Consider the following 27,248-nt stretch of genomic DNA (forward strand, 5'->3'; position numbering starts at 1 on the left):
TGGGAGGGGCAAATGTGCACCGATTATTGGACGACAAGGGTTGAGATGGACGAAAAGTATAACGGAGGGTATAGACGTACCATTTATCAAAGTTCGGGGGTATATTCGTCCTTTTTCCCAAATTATATTTATGTATAAAGCATCTAGAATAAAAACAAGATCTTTGTTTCCATTGATTAAAATTTCATTAAATAGAAATTTAACTGAATAACACAAATTTGATCATTTTTAACCATCCATTAATGCACCTTGACTATTTTTTCTAATATATTTCTCAATAAATGTGTTTAAAAAGAAAATATTAATATATTTATTAGAAAAACAATATGTTTGAACATTAAATAACAATAAGAGGATTATTGGATCAAATTATTAGTGACAGAAATCTTTTATGGCCAAATTATTGATGATATGTGCATTTTAGCTATTAATCTAAGAGCATTTTAATTCAATTTCATATAGTTTGAATACATTTTTAATGTTTTCCGTAATTAATTTTAAATTTAATGTACTTGCTTTTTTACTTAGTATAAGGATAAAAATAAAATTTATGAATAATTAAGGGACCACAAATTTTATTTCCATTATTTTTTTAAGACAATGGCATCTTTACACTTCTAGCTACGTACAATTAATATAGCACATAGTACAACTATTTATACACATATTTCTTTTTTCATTTTATATTATATTTTATTTTTATAGAGAAGGGGAAGGACAGAAATTTTATATTTTCTCTCCATTCTTCTCTTTTTTCCCAATTTGTGAGCCCTCCAAATCACACTCAAAGTGCCACTCACTCTGCTGCTCCATGCACTAAGAAGAAGCTGTCCTTTTGTAGCTACTGGGCACTGTAAAACCCTTTGAAATTTGTCCTCTTTTTCTTCTTCCCCACACTGTAGGCGAGACTTGAATGCAATTCAAGAATTTCCCCCAACTTTTTCTGTGAGGAGAAAACAAGAAAGACAGTGTGGTACAGATTTGGTATACCCTTTTTTTCTTGTTTCTACGATTTGTGTTGGTAATTTAAATGGCATTCATTTGTAGTGGTTCTTTTTGAGTTACCCATTTGTTTAAAAGGGTATTGACTGTTCATTTGCATTTTAGAACTTGCTTTATGTCTTGTTTTTTGGGGTGTATTAATTTGGGGTTTATTGACAGAAACCCTTGTTTCGAATTAACGTAGTTCTGCTTTGTGAGGTTTGCTGTTCTTGTAAACTAAAACTAGGGTTTTTGGGTGTGTGCTAGGGTTTGATTCTTGGTGGGTTTTGCTTCTTGCATGTGGGTTCTACTTAGAATCTGTTAATGTTTTCTTGTTTTTTGTTTTTGAGTTTCACTTCCCTGTTAGACTCTGTTCTAGTCGTATTTTTTGCTTGAATCATTCATATCTTGGTGGAAATTGTTTTTCTGCCAATTTTTTTTGATGTTTGGTAGGATATAAGCAGTAGAAAAGGTTTTTGTCAGTTATTTTTGCTGTTCTTGACATTACTTTCACCGTTCTTGACATTGTTATTTTCGCCATTCTTGACATTGTTATTTTCGCTGTTCTTGACATTGTTATTTTCGCCGATAGGTGTAGGTGCATGTTAATCAATTTATGAAGTTACAACACTTCTAAAAGATTAGCAAAACATTGTATTGATGAATCTGATTTAAAGTTAGCTTACATTGACTATTTTCCTTGTCTGGAAGTTGGAAATTTTGCCAAAATGGTGGTCAGATTAGATTCTTGTTAAAGCTGCATTTCTGGGGCACCTAGTGATTTTTAAACTTCTCTTTCAGCTGCAGTGTAGAAAAACATGGAGGAAAGTCTGTCATCGAAAGTATCGGATGGGATTGTTAAACGTATCAAATTTGGTTTGGCTACACCACAGGAAATAGTGAGTACAAGTTTATGCAAGGTTTTCTAGAAAAAGTAAACCAGGCTTTAGTCTGTACACACATTTTATCAAACAACTGGGCATTTCATACTTTCTGACATAATCTCGATGAATAGTGCTTGAAAATTTTTACTTATTTGAAGACAAAATAGTGTTTAGTCATTTTCTAAACTTTTCAAGTAATTCTACCAACTGTTCCTAGTTTAACTATGAACCAATTACCCTTACAATTAAGTTTCTGAGTTGACTACTGGTTTTATACTATGTGTCAGTTATAAATTCTTTTCCTTTCTGGTGTCTGGCAGTGTAAATCCTCTATTAGCGATTGCCCGATTACCCATCCGAGCCTACTTTTAAATCCTTTCCTTGGTCTGCCTCTCGAAGCTGGCAGATGTGAATCCTGTGGTACTGCGGAGCCTGGCCAGTGTGAAGGTACTAAGACATTTTCATCTATTTCACTTTTATTGTTTCTAATAGAGATAGGGGTAATGCTAAGCTGCAAGTGAAGTGTATATGCAAGAATAATTCCACTTATTGATATGGTATGCGTATATCAATAGATCATTGAAGTTGAGAAGTTGACAGGGATTAAATACTGGCTTCAAGCATTGTTGAAATTATATGCGATTGTTGTGTTCTTCTTCAAACCCCAATTTGTCTGTTTCAGGTCATTTTGGATACATTGAGTTGCCCATTCCTATTTATCACCCTGACCATGTCAGTGAGTTGAAAAAGATGCTAAGCCTGCTTTGCTTGAAGTGCTTAAAGATGAAAAACAGAAAGGTATTAGATCTCATTAATTCCTCCTTTTTAACATAATAAATAAATTATTTTCGTTTCTACAAAGATTCTACAGGACGAAGTTTAAGATCAGTAAAATTGATGATTTTTATGGACTTGTATTTGGAAGGTGCTTTGTGCATGGTGTTTCTCTTGATTCCTGCATAGGTGTAAAATTATTCAAATTTGTTGTGAAAGCAATCTGTGCGATCTTCTAACCTTGTTGAGACAATACTCAGTTTCAGGTCAAGAATGCTGGTGTTCTTGAACGAATGTTGTCCTCATGTTGTGAGGTGAGTATCTAGCAACCCATGTAATTGTGTTCATACTAACAAACAAAATATTGTGGTTGGGTATCAGCATTTATGTGTCTCCAAATTGTTCAGAGTTTCTTATTTGGTGTAAACACAGTTATTCTTATTGGTATATTAAACAAGCAAGGTCAGGTTTTAATCTTTTCCTTGTCTGTATGATGATTTGCATGGTTTCCGTTTTATATGTATGTAATTCTTTCTGTATTTTTTCTATTGCAAATACTGAGACACCAACCAAAAGTTGCAATTTAAAGCAATTTAATTGACAGGGATGTGATAGTAATTATTATATGAACTACATAGAGGTTTAATAAGACCCTTCATCACTTCTTTGGGGTGTATCACTATTTTTTGTTCCCTCTAGCTAGTGTCCATTTTCTTTTATACTTCATATAAATAGTGTGCATTTTTTTTGTTAACAGTGAGGCCGGGCCAGCTTGCGTGCACCTCGACTAATAGTGTGTGATTTTACCCAACCCTTTTTGCTTGTCCCTCTGCCTCTTAGCTAGTAATGCAAGTATTGTTAGCCTCTGTATGAAATAGTGCCTTTTCTATTTAAGAGTGACTAAGGGCATGTTGATAGTGATGGTTCTTTTAGTTTTTATTAAGCTCTTTGACTTCTTGTGGAAGAGTCTCTGTCCTTGAAATTTATGTGTTGCATTCTATATAAGTAAATGAGTCATAGAAACAGTATGTGCAGAGTTGAGATTGCTGTACACATCTGTGTATATATTCACACATACAGAAATATATTCACATTCTTTTGAAATATGAGATTGCATATCTGAGTATGATCTAGTTCTTCACTTCTTTCAACGAGGTAATGAAGTTGTATTATTGGGGGCATAGAGTACACTTCTAAATTTTCGTGATACATCATTTTGACTATCAATTGGCATCATTTCATGCTGTCTTTTATAATTTGGTTAGATTAAATAGGTCAACAACAACGACATACCTAGTAAAATATCGGAAGGTAGAGTGCACACATACCTTACCCCAACCTCGTGGAGGTAGAGAGGCCGTTTCCGAATGAGGTTAGATTAAGTAGGTCAATGCCCTAAAATTGGAACGTCATATTTAAATCCCATAATTCAACACGTGTAGGAGTATACATGTACTTAGGACCCGTTTGGTAGGCGGTATTAAATAGAATAGTCCATGGATTAAAATTTAGTCCATCTAATACATTGTTTGGTTACTTTATTTTATTTAATCCATGGATTGCTTATACACCATATGTGGTCTTATTTTATCCCTAGAAAATGGAGGGATAACTAATCCAAGGTTTAACAAACCTTGGATAAGACCCCTAAATGACAAAACTATCCCTTTATTCATTTTCCTAAATTTCTTTTTGTAATTTGATTTTCTTTTTATTTATATTGAAATAATGATAAATGTTCTTTTTTTTTTTTTGAGATAAGGGTAACTTTGTATTCACAAAAAATTCATCATCCAAGGGATGATGAATTGGAAACTTACATCCCACAGGGTGGTGGGCACACCCTCAAACAGTCATATGGAATTACAAGTTTCCTTTAAAATCGACCATCTCTATGCTTTCCCCTACCAACTCTTGCTTACACCAAAAAAATAAAAGACTTAAGCATTTCATTTCTATCTTCTGAAAACTATCATTTTGTCCTTCAAAACACCTAGCATTCCTTTCTTTCCATAGAGTCCACCATATACAGGCTGGAATAGTCTTCCACCAATCTTCACTTTTCCCTCTGTTGCCAATTTTTGTCCAGCTATTAAGGAGCTCCATGGTTGTCTTTGGCATCACCCAGCTAACCCCTAGTATACACAAAAACATATTCCACAATTTTGAAGCTGCTTTACAGTGAATGAACAAATGATTATTTACTTCTGCTTTCTGCTCACACATAAAACATCTTGAGCAAAACTGCATCCCCCTTTTTTGTAATGCCTCATGTGTAAGGCAAGCTTTTCTTATGACCAACCAAACAAAACATGCTACTTTTAATGGGCTTCTTGTCTTCCACACTAGCTTCCAAGGCCATTTTTTAGTCACTGACTGATTGACATTTATCCTCCAGTAGCATGATTTGACTGTGAACATTCCTTTGCTATGTAACTTCCAAATTGGTTTATCCTTTCTTTGAGATATGGCTGGAGGGGTGTTTAGCACCTCTAGTAGCTTGGCCACATCCTCAATTTCCCAGTCATTCAAAGCCATCCTGAACACTAAGTTCCACCCTTGTTGGCTCCATACTTGAGCAACAGTAGCAGATCTTTGTAAGCTCAAGGTGTAGAGGTTTGGGAATAAGTTCTATCATCCCCTTTCCAGATTTCATTCCAGAAATCTGTTTTCAGACCATTGCCCACACTAATATAAATATTGTTATTGAACTGTGGCCACAACCTTCTGATGGTCTTCCACACACAGCATCCAAACGACCCCATCACCTCCTCAGTGGTCCATTGGCTAAACAAGCCATATTTCCCTGCTATGAATCTTCTCCATAGGGCTCCATCTTCAGTACAGAATCTCCATAGCCATTTTTGTAGCAAGCAATTATTCTGGATGCTAAGATTTCTCATGCCAAGGCCACCTTGTTTTCTGCTCAAAGTGAGTGTCTCCCATTTCACCAGGTTGTAGCCTTTCTTCTCTTTGTTCCCTTGCCAAATGAAGGATCTTCTCATTTTGTTGATTTTCTTCACAATGCTCTTGGGTATTGGAAATAGACTCATCATGTAGGTAGGTAACCCATCTAAAACTGACTTGATGAGAGTCAACCTACCCCCAGTGATAGGTACTGACTTTTCCATCTTGAGAGTCTTTTCTCACATCTCTCCATCACCTCATTCCATACCTCCAACTCCTTATTTTTGGCCCCCAAAGGCAACCCCAGGTACTTCGTGGGCAGAGAAGCTATCTGACATCCCAAATTCTCAGCTAGACTTTGTATATTGTCTACCTGATTAATTGGGAAGAGGAAACTTTTCGACCAGTTAACATGAAGCCCTGAAATGCCCTCAAATATTGTAAGGATTGCTCTCAAGTGTTTGATTTGTGCCACTTCTGCTTCACAAAAAACCAGGGCATCATCTGCATAGAAAAGATGTGTAATTTCCAGATCATCACCTCTCCCTATTTGAGCATTGAACCCTTTTATCCAACCATTTACCTTTGCTGTTCTGAACATGTGGTTCAGACCCTCCATAGTTAGTAGGAACAAAAAAGGTGACATAGGGTCTCCCTGTCTAAGACCTCTATGCGATTGAAAAAATCCTTCAGGCTTACCATTTATAATGAGTGAGAATCTTACATTTGAGATGCAATACTGTATCCAGCCAATCCATTTCTCTCCAAAACCCATGTCTTTCAGAATTTTTAGCAAGAAATTCCAATTAACATGATCATAAGCCTTTTCAATATCTAGCTTGCATAGGATGCCTGGTTTCTTCTGTTTTACCCTAGAGTCAACCATTTCATTAGCCAGCAGAGCAGCATCCATGATTTGCCTTCCTTTCAAGAATGCCATTTGATGTCCATCAACCAGCTTCCCTATAACTATTTTCAATCTTTCAGTGATTAGCTTAGAAATGATCTTGTACACCACTCCAATTAAGCTGATCGGTCTGAAATCCTTTAATTCCATTGCCTCAGGTTTCTTTGGGATCAAAGCTATGAAAGTAGCATTAAAGGATTTCTCAAAAAAGCTCCTCATATGGAAATTGTGGATAGTATGCATGAGATCTTCCTTAAGAATATCCCAACACTCCTTGAAGAAAGATATGGTGTAACCATCAGGACCTGGAGCTTTGTCACCATCACACTGCTTAATGGTCTGTAGTACTTCTTCTTCTGTGAAAGGCCTTTGCAACCACTCATTTTCTTCAGCTGAGACTGTTGGGCATCCTCTAAATTCAAAGGAAGGTCTCCATGGTTCAGGTTCTGTGTAGAGCTTGGAGTAAAATTCAATCATGGCTTCCTTAATTTCTTTAGGATCCTGGGTTTCCTCACCTCTCACCAATAGTTTGTCAATTGTGTTACATCTCCTGCGGGCTGTAGCTACTCTTTGAAAAAAATTTAGTATTATTGTCTCCTTGTTTCAACCACAAAGCTCTGGATTTCTGCCTCCAGCTGGCTTCTTCTTGCTTTGCTAATACTTCCAGCTCCACAAGTATTGTTGCTCTTATCAACACTTCATCTTCAAACAGTTCTCTTTCTTCTTGGATTTTGTCCAACTCAGACAATTCTTCTAGCAGGCTATTTTTCCTTCTGGTTCTTTCATTGAAGGTTTGTTTGCTCCATTCTTTCAACTTTTGTTTCAGCATCTTTAGCTTGTTGCTAAGTCTATAGTCAGGGCACCCTTCTACCACAAAGCCACTCCACCACCCCTGCACCATCTCCTTGAAACCATCCACTTTGAGCCACCAGTTTTCAAATTTAAAATAGGATTGCCTATGTTCCCAGTTCCCACATTCTAATAGTACTGCGCTGTGATCAGAGACTGTTCTGGGCAGGATGCTTTGTCTGATATTTTTGAAACACTCCTCCCACTCCATGGAGTATAGGAATCTGTCAAGTCTTGCAGCACTTTGGTGATAGGATCCTCTTAACCAAGTGTATTTCCCCCCAAATAGTTCTGGATCATGTAATTCCAAGTCTTCAATCCACTTGGAGAAATCAGTCATGATATTGGTGACTCTAGTGCACCCTCTTCTTTCTTCCATGTGTCTGACTGTGTTAAAGTCCCCGCTGGTGACCCAGGGGCCTTCACTCAGTTCCTTCATTGCTGCCATTTCCTCCCAACACTCTAACTTCTTACTTCTGCCATGTGGACCGTATACTCCAGTAAAGAACCATGAGAAAGAGTTTTGTATTGATTCAAACTTGTAAGTAATTGAGTAGTTCCCCTCCTCCACCTTTGTGCCTGCCCATGTTCTACTATCCCACATGATTAGGATTCCCCCCTTGCTTCCATCTGCTTCTATGTAGCCGTATCTCATCCATCTACATGCCCATAACTGTTTAGCAATCTCCTCTATTCCTTTATTTAACTTTGTCTCCTGAAGACAAACCACATCCACTTTCCATTTCTGCAAACATGTCTTAACAATATTCTTGCTGGAGATGTTGTTAAGACCCCTTACGTTCCATGAGAGAAGTTTTATATTCATTTAAATGTTAAACTGAGCACCCTTCCCCTGTTTCTGATCCCATCCACCTCTTTGTTTAGGCTAGATTGAAGGTTCTTAAGTTCATTTTTCCCTATCCCCCTGCTCTTTGGAGTTGTGGTGGTTATTTCTTTCCCTTTGTTGTCTAGCATCGATTTCCTCTCATCAATTCTCATGAGCAATGCTAGTGTTTCCTTCTCAAACCCCTCAAAGGCTACCCCATAGGTGTTGCTCAGTTCCAGTATGTGTGAGTTCACCCAGCTTGGTGCTTCAGTCTCAGTTGTTTCTGATTCAGCCAAATTTTGCATGTCCACTGGTTCTGCATCGAATATTTGCTGAATCTGCAAGTCTGTCTCCCTTGTTTCTAATGGAGTCTGATCCATAGATATGTACTCATTCTCAGCTCTTCTGCTCATGTCGTTATTTATGCTGGATTCTATCCTTTCCTTAGCTTGCATGAGAGAATTTTCCTCCGGTGCTACTTGTGATGCCATGTTCTCCGTCACATTTAAATCTGGAGAGAACTCCCAAGCTCTGAAGGCTTCTAAGAACTGTGAAGCCAGTTCTTTTATGTTTTTAAGTCCACTAAGTGAATCCTCATGTGCCTCACGTGACTTCCCCTTTAAAATAAGTGGGGTTAAATTCACTTCAGTAGGGTTATGGCCCAATGATTCTTTTGGGCCCAATATTTCTCTTTCAACAGATTGAATTTGTGCTTTATTAGTTAAAGACAAAAGTTGTTGGACCCCACTAGTGCCAGCAATTGCACATGGCCTAGGGTTTGACTCAACCCTAGCCCTGTCCCCCTGTACTATATCTGTAGCCTCATCAGACCTTTTACCCATTGGATTATCCCCCAATATCTGTTGGTTAAAAGACCTATTTTGCTTATCTTCTCCGGCCTCCACTTTCATCGGAGTTTCGACCCAGATTTGCATCGTGAAGACCAGTCCACCATTTTCGATCTTTATCTCCCTCGGAATGTTACTGCCGTCACCACGGATCCTGAGTCTTGCCCATTTCAGATGATTGCGAATACTTGTTTCCTCCTCTGTTTCGACCCATCCCCCGCAGTGTCACCTATTGATTTGAAGACCTTGTGAGTCCATAGGTGGAGTGGGAGCCCCACTATCTTGACCCAGGTTGTGTCAGGCCCATTCTTCTTCTCAATGGTTCCACTTAAGGGATTCCACCATTGTAGCCTTATTGGAGTTTTCAACCAGTGCCAATCCCCCTCCATGACCTGTTCTGCAGTCATTTTTGAATTAAATTCAAACAGAAACATTCCATTCCCCATTTCATAAATATTTAAGCCGTGTGCTTGTTTCCAGAGACTAGAAGCCCACCTTCTGACTTCAGAGAGGACTACAGAGGCATTAAATTCACCCACCAAACTTCTCTTCAAAACTTCATTTTGAGTTATTAAGGAGTCTTTAATGCTGATTACTCCTCCATTTTTAACTGCAAAGTCAACCTTCGAGTCTTTCCCATCTCTGTTTGCCCATTTAAAGCTTCTGACTATCTCTGCATAAGGAATATTGCTATCAGTTAGCCTATATTCCTCAATGACATTTTTCATCCTGTGTGTGCTAATGAATCTTGTCAGCTTCTCTGCTATATCCACCCATCCAGAGTTGAGAGTCATTTCTGGAATAATGAGAACTGATTTCCTTTTCCCCCTTAAATTTATAAGGCTGATGTATCTTCCAAACTTATTGTAGTTCCGCGCACAAAAGATCTCCGACAAAGCTTCTGTCTTCTTCCATCTACGAACTATGTTTCCTTGCGTCTTAGATGCTTCTCTGAGAATTTGGACTATCCATTCCATGGATCTCTTGCTGAAGGAAGTCCTTGTAATGGTTTTTCTGATTCTTTCAGTCCACTCGTACCAAATCCCTGTCGTCCCTGAGATCTTTTCGATGTCAAAGGATTTGAAACCCACTGCGAAGTATATGATATTCTCCATCGACTAAAGCTTGGAAAGAAAGGAAGAAGGGACTGGTAGGTTTCCGGTGGTCAGAAGGACCACCGGAGAGGGGGGAAAGAGAGTCTGGTTGGGGGTTAAAAGACCTCGGGATTGGTGCCTGGGAGCATAAGGCAAGCATTCGTGTTCCAATTGATTCAATTCATGTCATCAAAAAGATACGAAGTAGTTACAAAAGAGTGAGTGTGTTCGGTACGCAATGTTCTTTTTAGTTCTCCAAATTTGTTTAGTGTAATTTAATGATTTCACTAAAAAAAATTCTCCTTTTTTTTTTGAATTTTTTTTATTCAATGTAGTACATTGATTAACCACTTGAACTATTTTTTTAATAAGCTTTAGGTATTGAACAATATAAGTAGTCTTAACTCTATGTTAAGTTTAAGATATATTTGACCAACAAAAAATTAGAAATACACCGTGCCATCAAGGATCTCCTTAGTGGTATATATATATATATTCAACTTAACTAGTTAAATGTAATAGAAAATCCTACAAAAGAATAATATTGTCTGGCGGTTATCTACCTTGACTCAATTACATGAAATAATCCCTGCGTTATCATGTTTGTACCAAGCGACCCCTTGGTGTTTTATGTGGTGAAGCAATCACTATGTTTAGTTCATGACTTCTTGAAGGGATTTGCCTTCTTTTGGACATTCACATTCACATTCACCTATCTGCTAATCTGTTTGTTGGGATATGTATTTTAAGTGTTTATCTGAACATTGTTGTCTTACGACGACTGTTAAGAAGAGACTCCATGTAGGAGCTAAAAGAAAAGGAGTTCATGGCTTGTTCCCTAGCCATAATCCTAAACTGAAAGATATTGAGCTCTTTATTTGACTATGAATGTTTTAAAGCTGGAGTCTGTTTAAATTTGTAGTAATTTTTCTTATTGAATTTATAACCAGAAGTTGAACTTTCTTCTTGAGTAATGTGATTTATGGGTTTAATATATTCTTATGTAATGTAGGATGTCGCACAAGTCTCAGTAAATGAGGGCAAAACCTCAGATGGTGCTTCCTATTTGGAGTTGAAAGTACCAAAAAATGCTGCAAAGCTTCAAGAGTGGAACTTCTTGGAGAAATATGGCTACCGCTACGGTGACGGTTATTCTCGACCTTTGCTTCCTTCCGAGGTTAGTTTCTCAGTCTCTGTAGAATCACTCCACAGCTTAAAAATAGGAACTGAAGAAAAGCTGCTTATAAATAGTTAAATTCTGTAATGAGCTGAATTGAATTGGATCAAAATGTATTTGTTCTACTCGTTGAGTTGCTCATAAAAGTAAGTAGACATTTCTGGTGCTTCTTGATCTATTTCTAGTGGTTAATGTATTTGATTTTGGCTGCGTTTCCTATGCTGCCCTTCTGATATCAAAGCCTCATGATTCCATCACTGATCACTTAGACGTCCATGCAAATCCATTGCTTGTGAAGTCACAGCTTTGGCATTTCCTGGCAAACTAAAATGATTGGCAGCTCGGAAAAGTGTGACTGCATTACAAAAAGGTGATAACCCTTGCCCTTTGGTTCATGCCTCACAATTCTGCCACTGGGACCTGGGTCAGAAGAGTATACTGATGCGATCTCTATTATTTATGAATTCTGGCCTTCCCGACAATTAAACTCATTTTATAGATATATATATCTTATAGAAAGACCAGCTGAGAAATGCACTACAACATACAGCGTAAAGATATTCTTTAGGGGAACCAACAAAGAGGGGAAAATGAACTGATAGTGATACTAATATTATGCTTGTTCAATTTTTTTTTCTGTGGTAGTGCAGTTGACCCCCCTAGAAGGAGAGTGGGAATGACTAGGTTGATTTCTCTTTCACTGGAAATCAGTATTTTCTGCTAGTGACAATGTTTAAGTTGGGATTTTATGAAATGTTAATCTTGTATAATGTATTTGAACTTTTGATGATATTGGGGATTTGATTTATTGGATCATTCCCCTTGATCAATTTCTTGGTAGTTGTACCTATTATAAAATGTTCCGGAGTTTCCTTTCTGGTTCGTCAATCAGTTTTCTTTGAATTGATAATTTTTCATTGCCAAAATTCAATTTTGTGTTCTGGCTAAAAGATATCTCAGTTCAATTTGCTTTCTCTTGTTTTTGTTATCACACACGACTTTAGGTTCTTGCTATTTTGAGAAGAATTCGGGAAGATACGAGAAAAAAGCTATCAGCTAAAGGCTATTTCCCACAGGAGGGATACATCCTGCAATACTTACCTGTACCTCCTAACTGTTTGTCTGTGCCTGATATATCTGATGGGAATAACATCATGTCTTCGGTAAGACACTTAAATTGAATATCATATATTATTGGCATTCACTTGTGTATGTCAAGTTGCAAGTTTTCATATTTTCATGTTGCTTTTTCAGGATCACTCTATAACAATGCTCAGGAAGGTGCTGAGGCAAATTGACATAATTAAAAGTTCAAGATCTGGTACACCTAATTTTGAGGCTCATGAAGTGGAGGCAAATGATTTACAAGCAGCAATTGTCCAGTATCTCCAATTTAGGGGGACAGGCAAGGTACTGAGTCTGCTTTTTTTTTTTTTTTTTTTTTTTTTTTTAGAGAATGGTAAAGTTGTATTCATCAGCAATGAGGGTATGCTGGCAACCAAACAAAAAAAAGTTCCAAGGCGAAGTAGTCATGATTACAAAGAGCCTTGGAAATCTACTAACTGATCTACTTCATATATACCCTCTTCTTTACACCAAAAATATAGAGTATTAATGCAGTTTTCTTTAACTTTCTGCATTGGGTTAGTAATATTCTTAAAGCACCTATTGTTTCTTTCCTTCCAAATTGACCACCATATGCAAGATGGAACTAGATTCCACCATTTTTTCTGTGTTTTACTCCCCCCTCTTCTCATCCAACAGTTTAGTAGGTTAGCAGTATGCTCAGGCACCACCCAAGGATCTTGAATAATGCTTTGAAACATATACCATATCTGAGTCTGCTTTTATTGTTAAAACTTGAATTTGAACAATGATCAACTTTTCCCATCTGCTTGGAGTGGCTTGTGATTTTATTGTTTCAGTCTTCCAATATCATGGAAGTAGTTTGTAGCACTTGCAATTTCTAATAATTAGTTACCGCACCACTTTGTGCTTTTGCATAGTCTCCTTGGCAAGACTAGTTTTGGTTTTTTGAGTTTTCGACAGTTTTGTGTTTCTTTTTTAATTCCTGAGTATATGTCAAGTGTCTGCACTTATGAGACTTGGCTAATTTACAGTTTTAAACAAACAGAAAGTCAATGATGCCATAGTTCAGGTAGTGACTTCGAACTGTTCTGTCTCATATCTGAAGACATCATAGATCCTTCTGTTTATCTGTTTTCTTTTGTAGTTTATTGAGTGTTTATTTGTTTTAGCTAGGGAGTATCTTTTTTTTACCAAACAATTTAAGAAATAGCTCGTCTGCTCAAATAAGTTCCTCATTATACTGTACTCCCAAAATTGTTGGTTCCATGTAACATAGAAGGAAGACGAAGATGGTTGGTCACCCTAAACTGCACAGTGCATTCTAACAGCCTTGCTGAGGTTGATATCAATTGCCTTGCCTATTCAGAGAGGCCGATAGGGGGCTTTTTTTAAAAAAATTGGGTGGGTGGAGGTGGGGGACCAGTGATAGATTCATTCACTGCTTCAAGTGAATGGCCGTGATCTTGTTTTGCTGTGGAGAACAGGAATGTAGCTTTTATGTGATTTCAACTGTTACTGAAAAATTGGGTAATGTTCTAAGAAGTACCTAATCTAGGATGAAAAATCTACTTTCTGAAAGTGTATTTTTCTGCAAATCAGGTAATGTAGGAAAAAGAGAATTTCTGGGTTTGATTCGAAACTTTAGTTCTTTGATATTAGTTTATTAATAATTAATGTTCTTCCACTGATACTTTTGTATCCATGCAATGAAGATGGTCTCATTGTCTATTTCATTCTCAATACTAGGCATCTCGTGATGTTGATAAACGTTTTGGAATACACAAGGAAGCAGTTGATACCACCACTAAAGCCTGGCTAGAGAAGATGAAGACCTTGTTTATCAGAAAGGGGTCTGGTTTCTCATCTCGAAGTGTCATAACTGGTGACCCATACAAAGGGGTGGGTGAGATTGGTTTGCCATGTGAAATTGCTCAGAAAATCACTTTTGAGGAGAGAGTAAGTCAGCACAATATGGCATACTTACAGAAATTGGTAGATGAAAAGCTTTGTTTAACCTATAAAGATGGGTCAAGTACTTATTCTTTGAGAGAAGGGTCAAAGGGGCATACATTTCTACGACCTGGGCAAATAGTGCATAGGAGGATAATGGATGGTGATACTGTTTTCATTAACAGGCCACCCACAACACATAAGCACTCCCTCCAAGCCTTATCAGTGTATGTCCATGATGATCACACTGTGAAGATCAACCCACTTATGTGCGGCCCCCTTAGTGCTGATTTTGATGGGGACTGCATTCATTTGTTTTACCCTCAGTCCCTTTCTGCCAAAGCAGAGGTTGTGGAGCTTTTTGCCGTAGGGAAACAGTTACTGAGTTCTCACACTGGTAACTTCAATTTGCAGCTTGCCACCGACTCATTGCTGTCGTTGAAGTTAATGTTCTCAAATTACTTCTTTGATAAAGCAGCTGCCCAACAGTTAGCAATGTTTCTTCCGATGGCCTTACCTGATTCTGCTGTAGTAGATGTTCGTAAATCTGGTGCCATGTGGACGACCTTGCAGATCTTGGGGGCTGCTTTACCGGATGGCTTTGATAGTTGTGGGGAGACGCACACAATTGGAAAAAGTCAGTTCCTTGGAATAGATTACAACAGAGACTTGATTTCATCAATTCTGAATGATGTTATCACATCTATCTATTTTATGAAGGGTCCTAATGATGTATTGAAGTTCTTTAATTCTTTACAGCCTCTTTTAATGGAAAATTTGTGCACAGAAGGTTTTAGTATTAGTCTCCGAGATTTCTACATGTCAAAGGCTGTTAGGGATGGTATCCAGGAAAGAATTCAGTGCATGTCCAAGTTGCTACATAATTTGCGGTCATCCTATAATGAGTCCGTAGAAGTACAATTGGAGCATCACTTGCGTAACGAGAAACTTCCAGTTATTGACTTTGTGCTCAAGTCGTCTGGCATGGGTGTTCTAATTGATTCCAAGAGTGAATCTGCCTTTAATAAGGTGGTTCAGCAAATTGGTTTCTTAGGCTTGCAAATATCAGACAGGGGCAAATTTTACACAAAGACACTGGTGTATGACATGGCTCGACTGTTTCAGAAGAAGTATCCTTCTGTTGGTACTAACCCTTCCGAGGAATTTGGGTTGGTTAGAAGTTGTCTGTTCTACGGGTTGGACCCTTACCAGGAGATGATTCATTCGATCTCCAGTAGAGAAGTGATTGTCCGCTCAACCAGGGGATTAACTGAACCTGGGACATTGTTCAAGAATTTGATGGCCATTCTCCGCGATGTAGTCATTTGTTATGACGGGACTGTTAGGAACGTTTCCAGCAACTCAATTATTCAGTTTGAATATGGGGCTAGCGGTGGGTCAAATTTACCAAGTGAATTTTGTGCTGGTGATCCAGTTGGAGTGTTGGCTGCAACTGCTATGTCCAATCCTGCATACAAGGCAGTTCTTGATTCATCTCCAAGCAGTAATTCCTCCTGGGAGATGATGAAGGTAGTGCTTGGAAACAAGTTTTTTGTCTGACACTTAGTTCTGACCAGCTATGCACTCATCTAACTGTTTTCCGCAATCCCTTTTTCTTATTTCAGGAGATACTGCTTTGTGGAGTGAGCTTCAAGAATGATGTTTCTGACCGTCGAGTAATCCTTTATCTGAATGATTGTGGATGCCGTAGAGGGTACTGCAGAGAAAAAGCGGCGTACGTTGTCAAGAATCATTTGAGTAAAGTATGTCTTAAGGATGCTGCTGACGAGTTCTTGATAGAGTAAGCATGCTATTCTTTCAATTTTTCTGCTGCCACTTTCTTGTCTACTAAAGTGTGTGCACCTGCTATCCTGTAATGTGAGCATACTATGACCAGATTGTCACCAACGTAGTTACTGCATCAAACATATTTTGCTTGGTCTAATGGAATTGGATTGCCTGTTAAAAAGTTATTTCATTAGATTGCCCTAGCAATTCGCTTGGTTCTGATAATTGTCAGTCGAACTTTTGCTGCAATTCTCTGAGGCCTGCAATTGTCTTTTGTTATTTTTAGATTTTAGAAGTCCATTTTGTTATGCTGGCCAAGTGGTATTTCTGGAACTACTTGCAGAACAGAGTTTTTTTCTTTTCTTTCCAAATCGTTAAATTTGGGATAAAGTAACAAATGTTGTTGATTAAACTGGGGAAGTCGGGGTATAAGATTTATCCACAAAGTAGAAAAGCGTCATAGAAAACATGAATATCTGCACATAGAACCCATCGTTTCTACTTACTGAAATATCGAAGGTGCTCTAAAAGTATGAAAGACCAAAAAAGTTCCTTTAATACGAACAAGACTTTTTCACTCCCTGAAAGCGAAGGGCGTTGAATCAGCTACCGGAAGGTGGAGACACTCTTCGGAATTTGAATGATGATTACTGTTATTTTTCGAGTATTTATTCTTCTCATGATAAAGATCTGGCCAGTTCTCCCCAGATGTATCAGACATGAACAGCTTATATATTCCGTTCATAATCTATCAAGTACATTAGTTCCATTATCGTAATTTTGACTTTGTAGTATTTTTTTTCTTCAATTTAATAGCACCACTTCTTGCACATATAGTTCATTCCTTTCCATTACAAAGATACTGAAACTTTTACTTCTCAAGTGTCATGCTAAACCTATTGATTGTTGCTCAAATTTGGAATTTAAGTTTGCATGATTATATCTCAATTTAGACTTTAGATTTTACATATCCAATAAACTGTGTGATACAGTAGCCAACTCTGTGAGAGGAAAAATGAAAATAATCTAATTAGCTTTAGTTGGTGATCTTATTGCTTCTGTCTTGTAGATACGCAGGCCAACAAGCAGGTTATGAGAATTCTGAAACAGGGACAGGCCTCATTGGTCATATTCGTCTCAACCAGGTTTTACCTATTTTTCAAACTTATAAGCTTTGGAGTAATTTTTTGTGAACTTTTGTGTCACTGATACTGGGTAGTTGTTGTTGTATTGTGTCATTGATACTTCTGCTTGGGTTGACAGGGGCAGCTGGAAAATTTGGGAATCAGTGTTCTTGAGGTTCATGAAAGATGCCAAGAAAATATCAGTTCATTCCAGAAGAAAAAGAAAATTGGCAATCTTTTCAAGAGAATAGTTTTGTCAGTGAGGTGAAACACTATCTTTCACTTATTGCTTTGATATATCACTTAACTTGCTATTTCATCAATCAGTATGTTCAAAATTTTAAGTTAATTTAGCATCACAACCACCAGATTCTGAATGCACCATATGGTTAAGTAGACAGTTTAATTTTAATGAGAGTATGTAAATATTGTTGTGTGTGTATGCATCTCTAGAGGAGGAAATCTTAGAAGCTCTTTATTTGTGTTAGCACTACAGATTCCACATCTGTGAAACTGTAAACATGGCATGCACCTTTTTTTCAAGTCATCCTACTTACCTGGATATGACTCTTATCAATTTAGAGAAGAGGCTAGCGGGGTGGCAAAAAAAGATATTTGTCCAGAAGAGGAAAGAAAGTGTTAATTAAAAGTATTCTTTCTAGCATACCCACATATTCCTTGTATCTGTTTCTGTCTGCAGCCATTGTTACAATAAAATTGGAGACTCCAAAGAAACTTTCTATGAGATTCCACTAGGGGTGGGGGAGTTTCAGTAGGTGCTTTGGAGACTGTTATGATTTCGAAGCGTTGGGGTGGTCTTGGGGTTAAAGATCCAAGAGTCTTCAATAAGGCTTTATCAGGAAAGTGGTTTTGGAGATTTGGGTCCAAGGTACGTACTCTTTGGAGAGAGGTGATAGAGGAAAAATATGGAGTTTTAGAAGGGGAATGGAGGACTAAAGTTGTCATTATCTTTTTGGGTTTGTATTATGGAGGAATATATCAAAGGGATGGGAAGATTTTAGAAGCAATTTGTGTTTTATGGGATTGGATTAGTTTTTGGGTGTGGGGAGAACGAGTTGAGGGAAGTCTTCCCTAATTTTTATTGTGTGTCCGTCCAAAGAGTTAACAGTCCAACCAATTTGCTAGTCTCACGAGGAGGTTATTCACCGGGACTTGGGACTTAAGTTTCAGAAGGAATCTTCAAGGTTGGGAGATAAGAATTTCACAATTTGGTTGAGTTATTGTATGGGTTAGTTACACTGAACAACTCTTCGGATGTATGGAGATGGGGGAGAGTGGAGATGGATTATTCAATGTTAACTCTTATTATAAGAGGCTCGTAGTACGAGAGGAATTTACTTCCCTCCCGACTCCATTTGGATTCCTAGAGCTCCGAGGAAGGTGTGTATCTTTATTTGGTTGGTGGCAAGGGGTGCAATCTTAACAACGGAAAATTTTAGGATGAGGAGGATCAACTACGTTAGTTGGTGCTTTATGTGCAAAAGTGCAGGTGAAAATGCAGACCATCTCTGTTGCACTTCAAGGTGGCTAATTGGTTATGGAGGGTGGCTCTCAAGATGTTTGGGATGCAATGGGTGATGCCAGACATAGTGAAGGAGGCATTGCAAAGTTGGTCTCATAGGACGGGAAAGAGAATCCCAAGGGCATGGAGAGTTGCCCCTTTAGCAATCATGTGGGTCATTTGGAAAGTGCATAATAGGAGGGCTTTTGAAGGGCTCGAACAAGATTTTGTAAAAATGCAAAGTAGTGTTTCGTCTCTAGTTGCTTTTTGGTGTTTTTACGAGGTCCCTATTTGTATAGAGGATTGGATTTCTTCTTTTGTTGAGAACCATATTTCTTTTGTTGAGAACCATATTTTGATGTAGGTTCTCTTCTTTTGGTATACTGCTTGTACTTGCCTTAACAAAAATAGGTAGGGGATGGGAGGAGAGTAAAATTCTGGGACATAGGTGATGCAGGTACAATACCTTTAGAAATACATTCCCATACCTATACAAAATTTCAAGCCAAAATGATATGACAGCACATCAATGATCAAACCTTAAGGTGTCAAAGTGGAGAAGTAGCTTTAATAGGTATCTACAAGATTGGAAGGTGACAGCTTTAAAATTTGATTGACTTGCTCCATACATATAGCATACTGCAGGATCTCCACGATATATGGGTGTTGTTTGTGTATGAAGATTGGGTGTTGTTTGTAGAAAACCACCTCTTTTTGTAGTTTTTCTACCTTTCCCTATACTAATATATGGTCTCTTCTTGCCCATTTATTATTAACATTTTATTACTTTATCAAAAAATATTTTAAAGGTGTAGTAGTCCACACCTATGTCAAGCAATCAACTGTGCCTCATTCCGAAACTTGTCAGCTTCGGCTAGATGAATCTTTATATGCAGTCTGCTCTCTTCTGATCTATTTCATTTCATATCTATTTCTACATGTTAGGTAGATGGTGGCTTTTTATCCGTGGACTTGGGGACTAAATTCATGTATTTACATGTCCTAGAAGACGATTTATCTTTGATGTGTTAGTATCAATCAATAACTAAACTCGAGCCCAAATAATGTTAGCATATGGCTAAATGAATCCTCTGAAACCATTTTGCTCTTTTAGGTCATTGTAGTTCAAGTCATTTCAATATTACTTTGCCTCTAATTTATTCGGCAAATTAGCGATTCTCTAAAACTAGAGGTTCTCTAGATCTCATGCTTATCGCCTATACTTTTGACTAAAAAGGTGATTCTTTCATTGAATGAACCATTTAAAGATAAATTGACATCAATCTCGTATCCCTTGCATGTTAGTTTGTACCATCTGTATGAACCACATCCCAAGGATGCCTAATTATTATTTTCTGTGGAAAATAAATCTTATTGCACATTTACATCATTGTGAATTTTTATTTTATGCAGTGAATTTTGTTCGTTTTGCCACAATTCTGGAAGTAAGTGTTTGAATGCACCATGTTTGAGGTTCTCTTGGCCAGATGCGAGTGATGATCACTTGGAGAGGGTTTCTCATATTCTTGCTGATATGATATGTCCAATATTGTTGGATACAGTTATCAAAGGTAGTTTTGTTCCTCTGTATTTGTGGTCATTTTTACGGTTACAATATTAAGAGTGTGCTTGCGGTCATTTCGAGTTAAATCCTTCTCAGATTTTACATCTACTGTACTGTTAAATTTCTCCTTAAATTGGGATTGTGGTAGATAGACAAAGGAGGAGGTTGATAGTATATGTCGAATTTCTACTTTGAGCTTGTAGTTAATTGAGCATGTCCCTCTTCTAAGTGTCTCCTATCTTTCATTGCTGTTTGATAAACACAGCTTCGCTGAAAGTTCTCTGGTTAGGTCTCTAGATTTTGGAGTGATAATTGGCCTGCTTTGTGGTTTGATTTGGTATCATAAGGATGGTGTTAACCATGACTCAGATAACTGAATAATGACCTGAAGGAGCTCCCTTTCTTTTATTGAGTCACGTTATTTGATTATGCTGTATCAAATTTACAATAATTTGGCTTGAAAGAGCACTCTTATGGGAGAAGTGGCTAGGACTCTGTGTTTTTGATGTTTTGTTTTGGAAGGAACCTCTAAAATTTCCACGTCTCAAGAGCGTAGTTGATGTCCCAAACGCATGCTAAAGCAGAAGCTCTGTCATGCTACTTTAGCATGCGAAACATTGGAAAATGGTGTTGGTGTGAAAAAGAGCCAAGTGTTCGAGGGATGTTACAGTGCTTAGTTGGGTTTGTGAGTTTGCAGAAGACACAGAGAGGTTGAAGAAAGGAGAAGTAATGCTGGAACTACTAAAAACTCTATCATGACCTCTATTTCATTTGCAACAGCCATGTTGTACCCAAAAAACAGTAAAGAAATACAGCTGTACTTAATGCTAATTACAGATTCAGTTGCTCTAAATATTTCTTGCATTCTTTTCCTTCTAGATGACCCACCAGAGTGCTGGATTAATTGAGTTCCATGTTTTCAGCCTTGCCTTTCCTATCCCTTTAAAGCTCCGGCTTTGCAGTAGTTCCATTGTTTGACCTTGGCATCATCCAATTAATTCCCACTGTTCATACATTCTGAGAAAGAAGATTACACTTATGAGCCTCCCATTTTGTTTGTCCTTGATCTGAACTTACGTTCCAAATCTATTTCTATTGAGTGCTGAAACTTGAAAGGTCTAGAAGCTGGTTTATCAGTTAAAATGAAAATTGGATGGCTTCTGTATCATGAAAAGAAGGTAAATGTTATTGATTTTCAAGGTTTCTCTTTTGAATGTTAACAACCCAAGTTGGAGAAGCAGAAAATATGGTAGTTAAGAACTACTAACAAGTGTTATTAACAGTTAGTACTCTCTGAGAATTAAGATTACGCTAATAAGCTTCCCATTTTGTCTGTCCTTGCCAAGGTCAAAAAGTTGATGGTTGTTTTGTCATAAATAAGGTAAAACGTTTTGAAGAGATTCTGTATTCTTGTTGGTGTCATCTTAGGGTGTCAAAGTATATACATTCAAGTACAATGCACAAATTTGTATTTTCTGTTATGGCTTCCTGGGACAACTGGAGTTTACGAAGAATTGTGAGAACGTTATACTACACTTTTTCTTGGAAATGAATACTTGATTCTAATATAGTACACCCGTAATGTACAGGTGATCCAAGGGTTTCAAGTGCAAATATAGCGTGGATTTCTCCTGACACAATGTCTTGGATTAGGAGCCCTTCCAAGAGTCAAAGAGGTGAATTAGCTCTGGATATTGTTCTTGAGAAAGAAGCTGTTAAGCAAAGGGGAGATGCTTGGAGGATTCTCATGGATTCCTGTCTTCCTGTCATCCATCTGATAGACACTACGCGTTCCATCCCATATGCAATAAAGCAAGTCCAAGAACTGATTGGAATTTCTTGTGCCTTTGAGCAAGCTGTTAAGGTACCATTAAATGCCTTGACTTTCTTTCTTTTGCGTGGTAATGCTCTGTGGGACACACCCTGAAACATTGTCATGAACAAACATCCCGGCTTTCTCAGCAGCTCCTCTCTTGAAAACTGAACCTATCTGTAAAGCCACTTGCTGAAACTTGGAGGTTGAACGACATCTTTCCATGAGGCATAAGATTTCTAATAGTAATTGTAAATCTGATCTATCCATATATCTGTGGACCTTCCTGAGATTACTATGGTGATTGATTCAGCTGCATTCTTTTCCTTAATCATCTTGATGACCAACTTTTTCTACCTAGTGTGTACTTGACAACCTTATATGTGCAAAGCAAGAAATATTACCCAAAGGAGTTCCTTTAAATTCGTAATCTCAAAGTACTTACAATATGGTTTCTTTTGCAGCGCCTATCAACGTCAGTTACAATGGTCACAAAGGGTGTTCTCAAAGACCACCTAGTTCTATTGGCTAATAGCATGACATGCGCAGGAAATCTGGTTGGTTTCAATGCTGGTGGAATAAAAGCATTATCTCGATCATTAAATGTGCAGATACCATTTACAGAAGCAACACTATTTGTAAGCCACATAAGTTTTCTTCTGTTCTGTACAACACTTCATTTTGACAACTCCTCCGGTGAGCTATCTTTTTAATCAGAGTCCTATTTTTTTTTTTTTTTTTATATCTTTCTTAGACCCCAAGAAAATGCTTTGAGAGGGCTGCTGAAAAGTGCCATGTTGATTCTTTGTCAAGCATTGTGGCTTCTTGCTCCTGGGGAAAGCATGTGGCAGTTGGTACGGGATCTCGATTTGAAGTCCTCTTGAACACAAGAAATGTATGTGTTTTGCTTTAACACCTTTTAATATTTACTTGGTATTGTCTTTAAAATAAAAAATATATTTAGTTGGTATTGGAGTGCGGTATTGATTTTTGATTTGATTGTGTCATGCCACTGGCTGATAACTGCTTTTCACATACAACAATCTCTATTTATGTCTCGTTCATTCATTAATTGGCCAAACAGAGTTCAATCAAATTACAAATCATTGCATGCTCAAAATAATTTTGTAGTTGTGTGACGTCATTTCTCTGTCATGATTGCTCTATTGTGTTTGCATGTTATGTTTTGGAGCACCTGTTTTCCACTTCTACAGTAATAGCTCTTCCTGTTTCCTTCAATCCCAAATATGGCCTATTTTCCTTTTCTATCAGTCCCAAAATGGTGCCCACTTCTAAATTGTAACTTTTAAAGTCGTGAGGGACCCAATTTTACTAGTTTCAATACATGTACTCCTGAGCCGGTCAAACTAGCACAAATGTAATGGAGAGAGTAACTAGCTAGAGATTAGTTCAACATTTATGTCTTTTCTTTTAGGATAATTAAATTATGCTTTGATGTTTACAGCCCTCTACTATGGTCCTTTTGAGATAATACACTGTGAGAACCAAAATTGTGATCAAAGGATGCACAAAAGTGTTCTGTTGACCTTCCTTTTAATGATTGGCTTGTTTAAATGTGTTCATGTGACTGTATAAATTAAAATTCAAAATTACCAATGTATTATGTATCACAAGTGTAACCTGTGCCCGTTTATCCATACATGCATGATAGCAATTTGTTGACTTTTAAAAAGGTCTATATTTCTTTAAACTTCATGCCAAAGAAATAAATCTGATTTTCTAGATATTGAGATCTTAGGTTTATATAATGTTAGAAGATTCACATCTTGAAACACTTCTATAAAAATAATATGTGACAAACTATGTAACCTTAAGGAAACGAAGACATAAACAACCATGTAATGTGTGCAAAAGAAATGCGTGGAGCAGTAGATTAGTTGAGGAATATGATTTTCCTATTTCATGCAAAGGTGGTTTATTAAGGTATAAACACGAGTAAAATGGAAAAAGTTGGACAACTGTTTGAATCAACTTTCCTCAGGACCTGGAAACTTGGATGCATTTTTCTTGTTTTTATTTTTTTAAATTTTAAAAAATAGGGATTAATGTGCCTCAAACACCTGGAGGGTTCTGAGACTGTTATCTAATCTCTGTCATTGGCTAAGTTTGCTTCCTGCGGCAGTATATTGCAGTAGACCTGAAAGTTGCTTCTTGTCTCCTTGAAGTGGAGGCAAACACATTCTGTCTTATACCCAAAGTAAAAGAGACACTTCAATGATCAACAAAAATATAATGACCAAGTGTATCGTATGCATGTACAAATGCAAAAAAGTGTGTCATGCATGCAAACGCTGCATAAGAAGCTTAGTTTCTCATGTCTAGACAATTTGTGGAATAAGATATTTAATGAAACATGTAATCTTCATTGAATTAGTTGACTCTTCTATACAGATTATGATGTAATTTTAAAAGTGAAATACTATGATTAAATTGGGAAAGAAATACTATGTTAAAATCCGGAAAAATTAACCAAAATACTGTAAAATTATGAGCAAGGTCATTGCACTTTTTTGGTAGACCATGAGCAATTATGTTGAAATTGAAGTTATAATTGCTGGATCCTCTATGGCCGTTAGACGCAAATTTGTGTTTCAAGCAGGTTGACAACATTTTACTTGGTTGGAAGTTCTGTAGTTATCGTAAATGACTTTCTTGACCTTTACAATTAAGTTGAACTTTGAACCAGCTACAACTAGCATGTGTGTTTGCTTCTATCACATCCTTCCTACTTTAATGGTCTAGTGCACTTTGGTTATTTTGTCTGATAAGCAACTGAATATTTATTCGTCGTAGTTGCATATTTTCTTGGTTAAGGGTCTAGACTGAAACTAACATGTGAAAGTCTTTTCTGTGCAAGGTTGAATGGAATATACCAGATACACGTGATGTTTATAGCTTCCTACACTTGGTGAGGAGCACCTCTGCTCAAGAAGTTGAAGGTACCAGTTGTCTTGGTGCAGAAGTTGATGAACTAGAGGAAGATGAAGATATGGGATTATACTTGTCTCCCAATCGGGACTCTGGTTCTGAAATGCCCACTTTTGAAGATAGAGCTGAATTTGATTATAATGAAAACTTAGATGAAGGAAAGCCAAGTGGCTCTGCATGGGAGAAGGCCTCATCTGAGAGTGTCAAATCTGGTGGTAGCTGGGACATTGCTGGCAAAACCCAAAATGGCGCTGAAAAGGGTGTCAATCAGTCAGATTCCTGGTCTGCTTGGGGTAAAAAGGTTGATGAAAGTAATCCTCAGCAATCTGGGGTTACAGAGCAGTCAGAATCATCGTCAGCATGGGGAAAAAAATCGGAAAGAGATGGTGGTTCTTCTTGGGGGCAAAAGGTTGATGACGCTGGGAATAGCCTTTGCCAATCTGGGAACGAGGTGCAGTCAGGATCTTTGTCCTCCTGGGGTAAAAATATGGAAAAAGACGGTGGTTCTTGGGGTAAAAAGGTTGAGACTCACCAATCTGGGAAGGAAGAGGAGTCAGGATCTTTATCCTCCTGGGCGAAAAAGGGGAAACAGATGGTGGTTCTTCTTGGGGGAAAAAGGGGGAAACAGATGGTGGTTCTTCTTGGGGAAAAAGGGGGAAACAGATGGTGGTTCTTCTTGGGGGAAAAAGGCGGAAACAGATGGTGGTTCTTCTTGGGGGAAAAAGGCGGAAACAGATGGTGGTTCTTCTTGGGGGAAAAAGGCGGAAACAGATGGTGGTTCTTCTTGGGGGAAAAAGGTGGATAAAGATGGTGGTTCTTCTTGGGGGAAAAAGGTGGATAAAGATGGTGGTTCTTGGGGGAAAAAGGTGGAAACTGAGAATAGCCCTCAACTATCTGGGAAAGAAGAGCAGTCAGGATCTCGGTCCTCATGGGGGAAACAGGTGGAAAAAGATGGTGGGTCTTCTTGGGGGAAAAAGGTTGATGAACCTGAGAAAAGCCTGCACCAGTCTGGGAATGGAGAGCAGTCAGGTTCTTTATCCTCATGGGGGAAGGTGGAAAAAGATGGTGGGTCTTGGGGTAAAAAGATTGAGAGTCACCAATCTGGGAAGGGAGAGGAGTCAGGATCTTTATCCTCATGGGGAAAAAAAGTGGAAACAGATGGTGGTTCTTCTTGGGGGAAAAAGGTGGATAAAGACTCTAGTTCGTGGGGGAAAAAGGTGGATAAAGATGGTGGTTCTTGGGGAAAAAAAATTGAAACTGAGAATACCCTCAACTATCTGGGAAAGTAGAGCAGTCAGGATCTTTGTCCTCATGGGGGAAAAAGGTGGAAAAAGATGGTGGGTCTTCTTGGGGGAAAAAGGTTGATGAACCTGAGAGTAACACGCACCAGTCTGGGAGTGGAGAGCAGTCAGGATCTTGGTCCTCATGGGGGAAGAAGGTGGAAAAAGATGCTGGTTCTTGTGATGGGCCTAAACAGTCAAATTCTGAGTCGTCTTGGGGAAAAGCTCCTAATGGCGATGGGTTAGGTTCAGCGACTGCTGAAGGCAATAAAAGGCTTGACCAGTCAGTTAATGATTGGAGCTCTAGTGTAAGTAGAGATGGACAGTTAAATGAATCAACACATGACGACTCTACAAAAAATGGTGGTTGGAATTCTTCAACCGTTGGTGGTTGGGACTCTCAGAAGGTTGGCGTTGAAGAGAGCGATAAGCAACCTCAATGGGGTCAGCGCAGACGTAATGCAAAAGGAGATTTTAAGGAAAATTCGCGAGGTTGGGGCTCTGCTAGTGGTGGAGAGTGGAAGAACAACCGGCCTGCAAGATCAGCTGATGACTCCAATAGAGGTGTACATTTTACAGCAACAAGGCAAAAGATTGATCTTTTCACAGCAGAGGAACAAGAAATACTTTCAGATGTTGATCCTATCATGCTGAAAGTCAGAAAGATAATGCATGGGACAGGGTAAGTAGTATGCATCACTGAATTTACTGTATACATATTTGGTGATACGGCTACATGAAGAAAAAATTAATTCCAGCAGAGAAATTGAGTCTTGTTTCCTGCTTAATTCTTTCTGCTGAAAACTGTCTCCTACATGAGTTATAATTTGTTTGTGGTCTGCATATTAAGTACTCAGCACTTACTCCTCTTAACCCAAAAAAACACAAAAAAAACAAAGAAAGTACTCAGCATCTATAGATT

General features: G+C 38.0%; 2 protein-coding genes across 2 annotated transcripts in view; both read left to right on the forward strand.

Annotated features, from left to right (window-relative positions):
* LOC125815306 (NAD(P)H:quinone oxidoreductase-like) overlaps nt 1-27,248 on the forward strand; it is a 166,483-nt gene that overhangs the window by 110,263 nt on the left and 28,972 nt on the right. The window lies entirely within an intron of this gene.
* On the forward strand, nt 1,783-26,986 carry LOC125815261 (DNA-directed RNA polymerase V subunit 1). The gene is made up of 17 exons (XM_049494694.1): nt 1,783-1,880; nt 2,186-2,312; nt 2,548-2,663; nt 2,900-2,953; nt 11,083-11,247; nt 12,252-12,410; nt 12,502-12,657; nt 14,083-15,816; nt 15,912-16,087; nt 17,144-17,219; nt 17,338-17,462; nt 20,134-20,291; nt 21,874-22,148; nt 22,562-22,735; nt 22,852-22,992; nt 24,976-25,455; nt 25,772-26,986. The coding sequence occupies exons 1-17, from the start codon at nt 1,800-1,802 to the stop codon at nt 26,333-26,335; spliced, it is 4,761 nt and encodes a 1,586-aa protein (XP_049350651.1). The 5' UTR covers nt 1,783-1,799; the 3' UTR covers nt 26,336-26,986.

This window comes from Solanum verrucosum, unplaced genomic scaffold (assembly GCF_900185275.1).
Source record: "Solanum verrucosum unplaced genomic scaffold, falcon-dt-bn FXZP01000261.1, whole genome shotgun sequence".
Taxonomy (NCBI): Eukaryota; Viridiplantae; Streptophyta; class Magnoliopsida; order Solanales; family Solanaceae; genus Solanum; species Solanum verrucosum.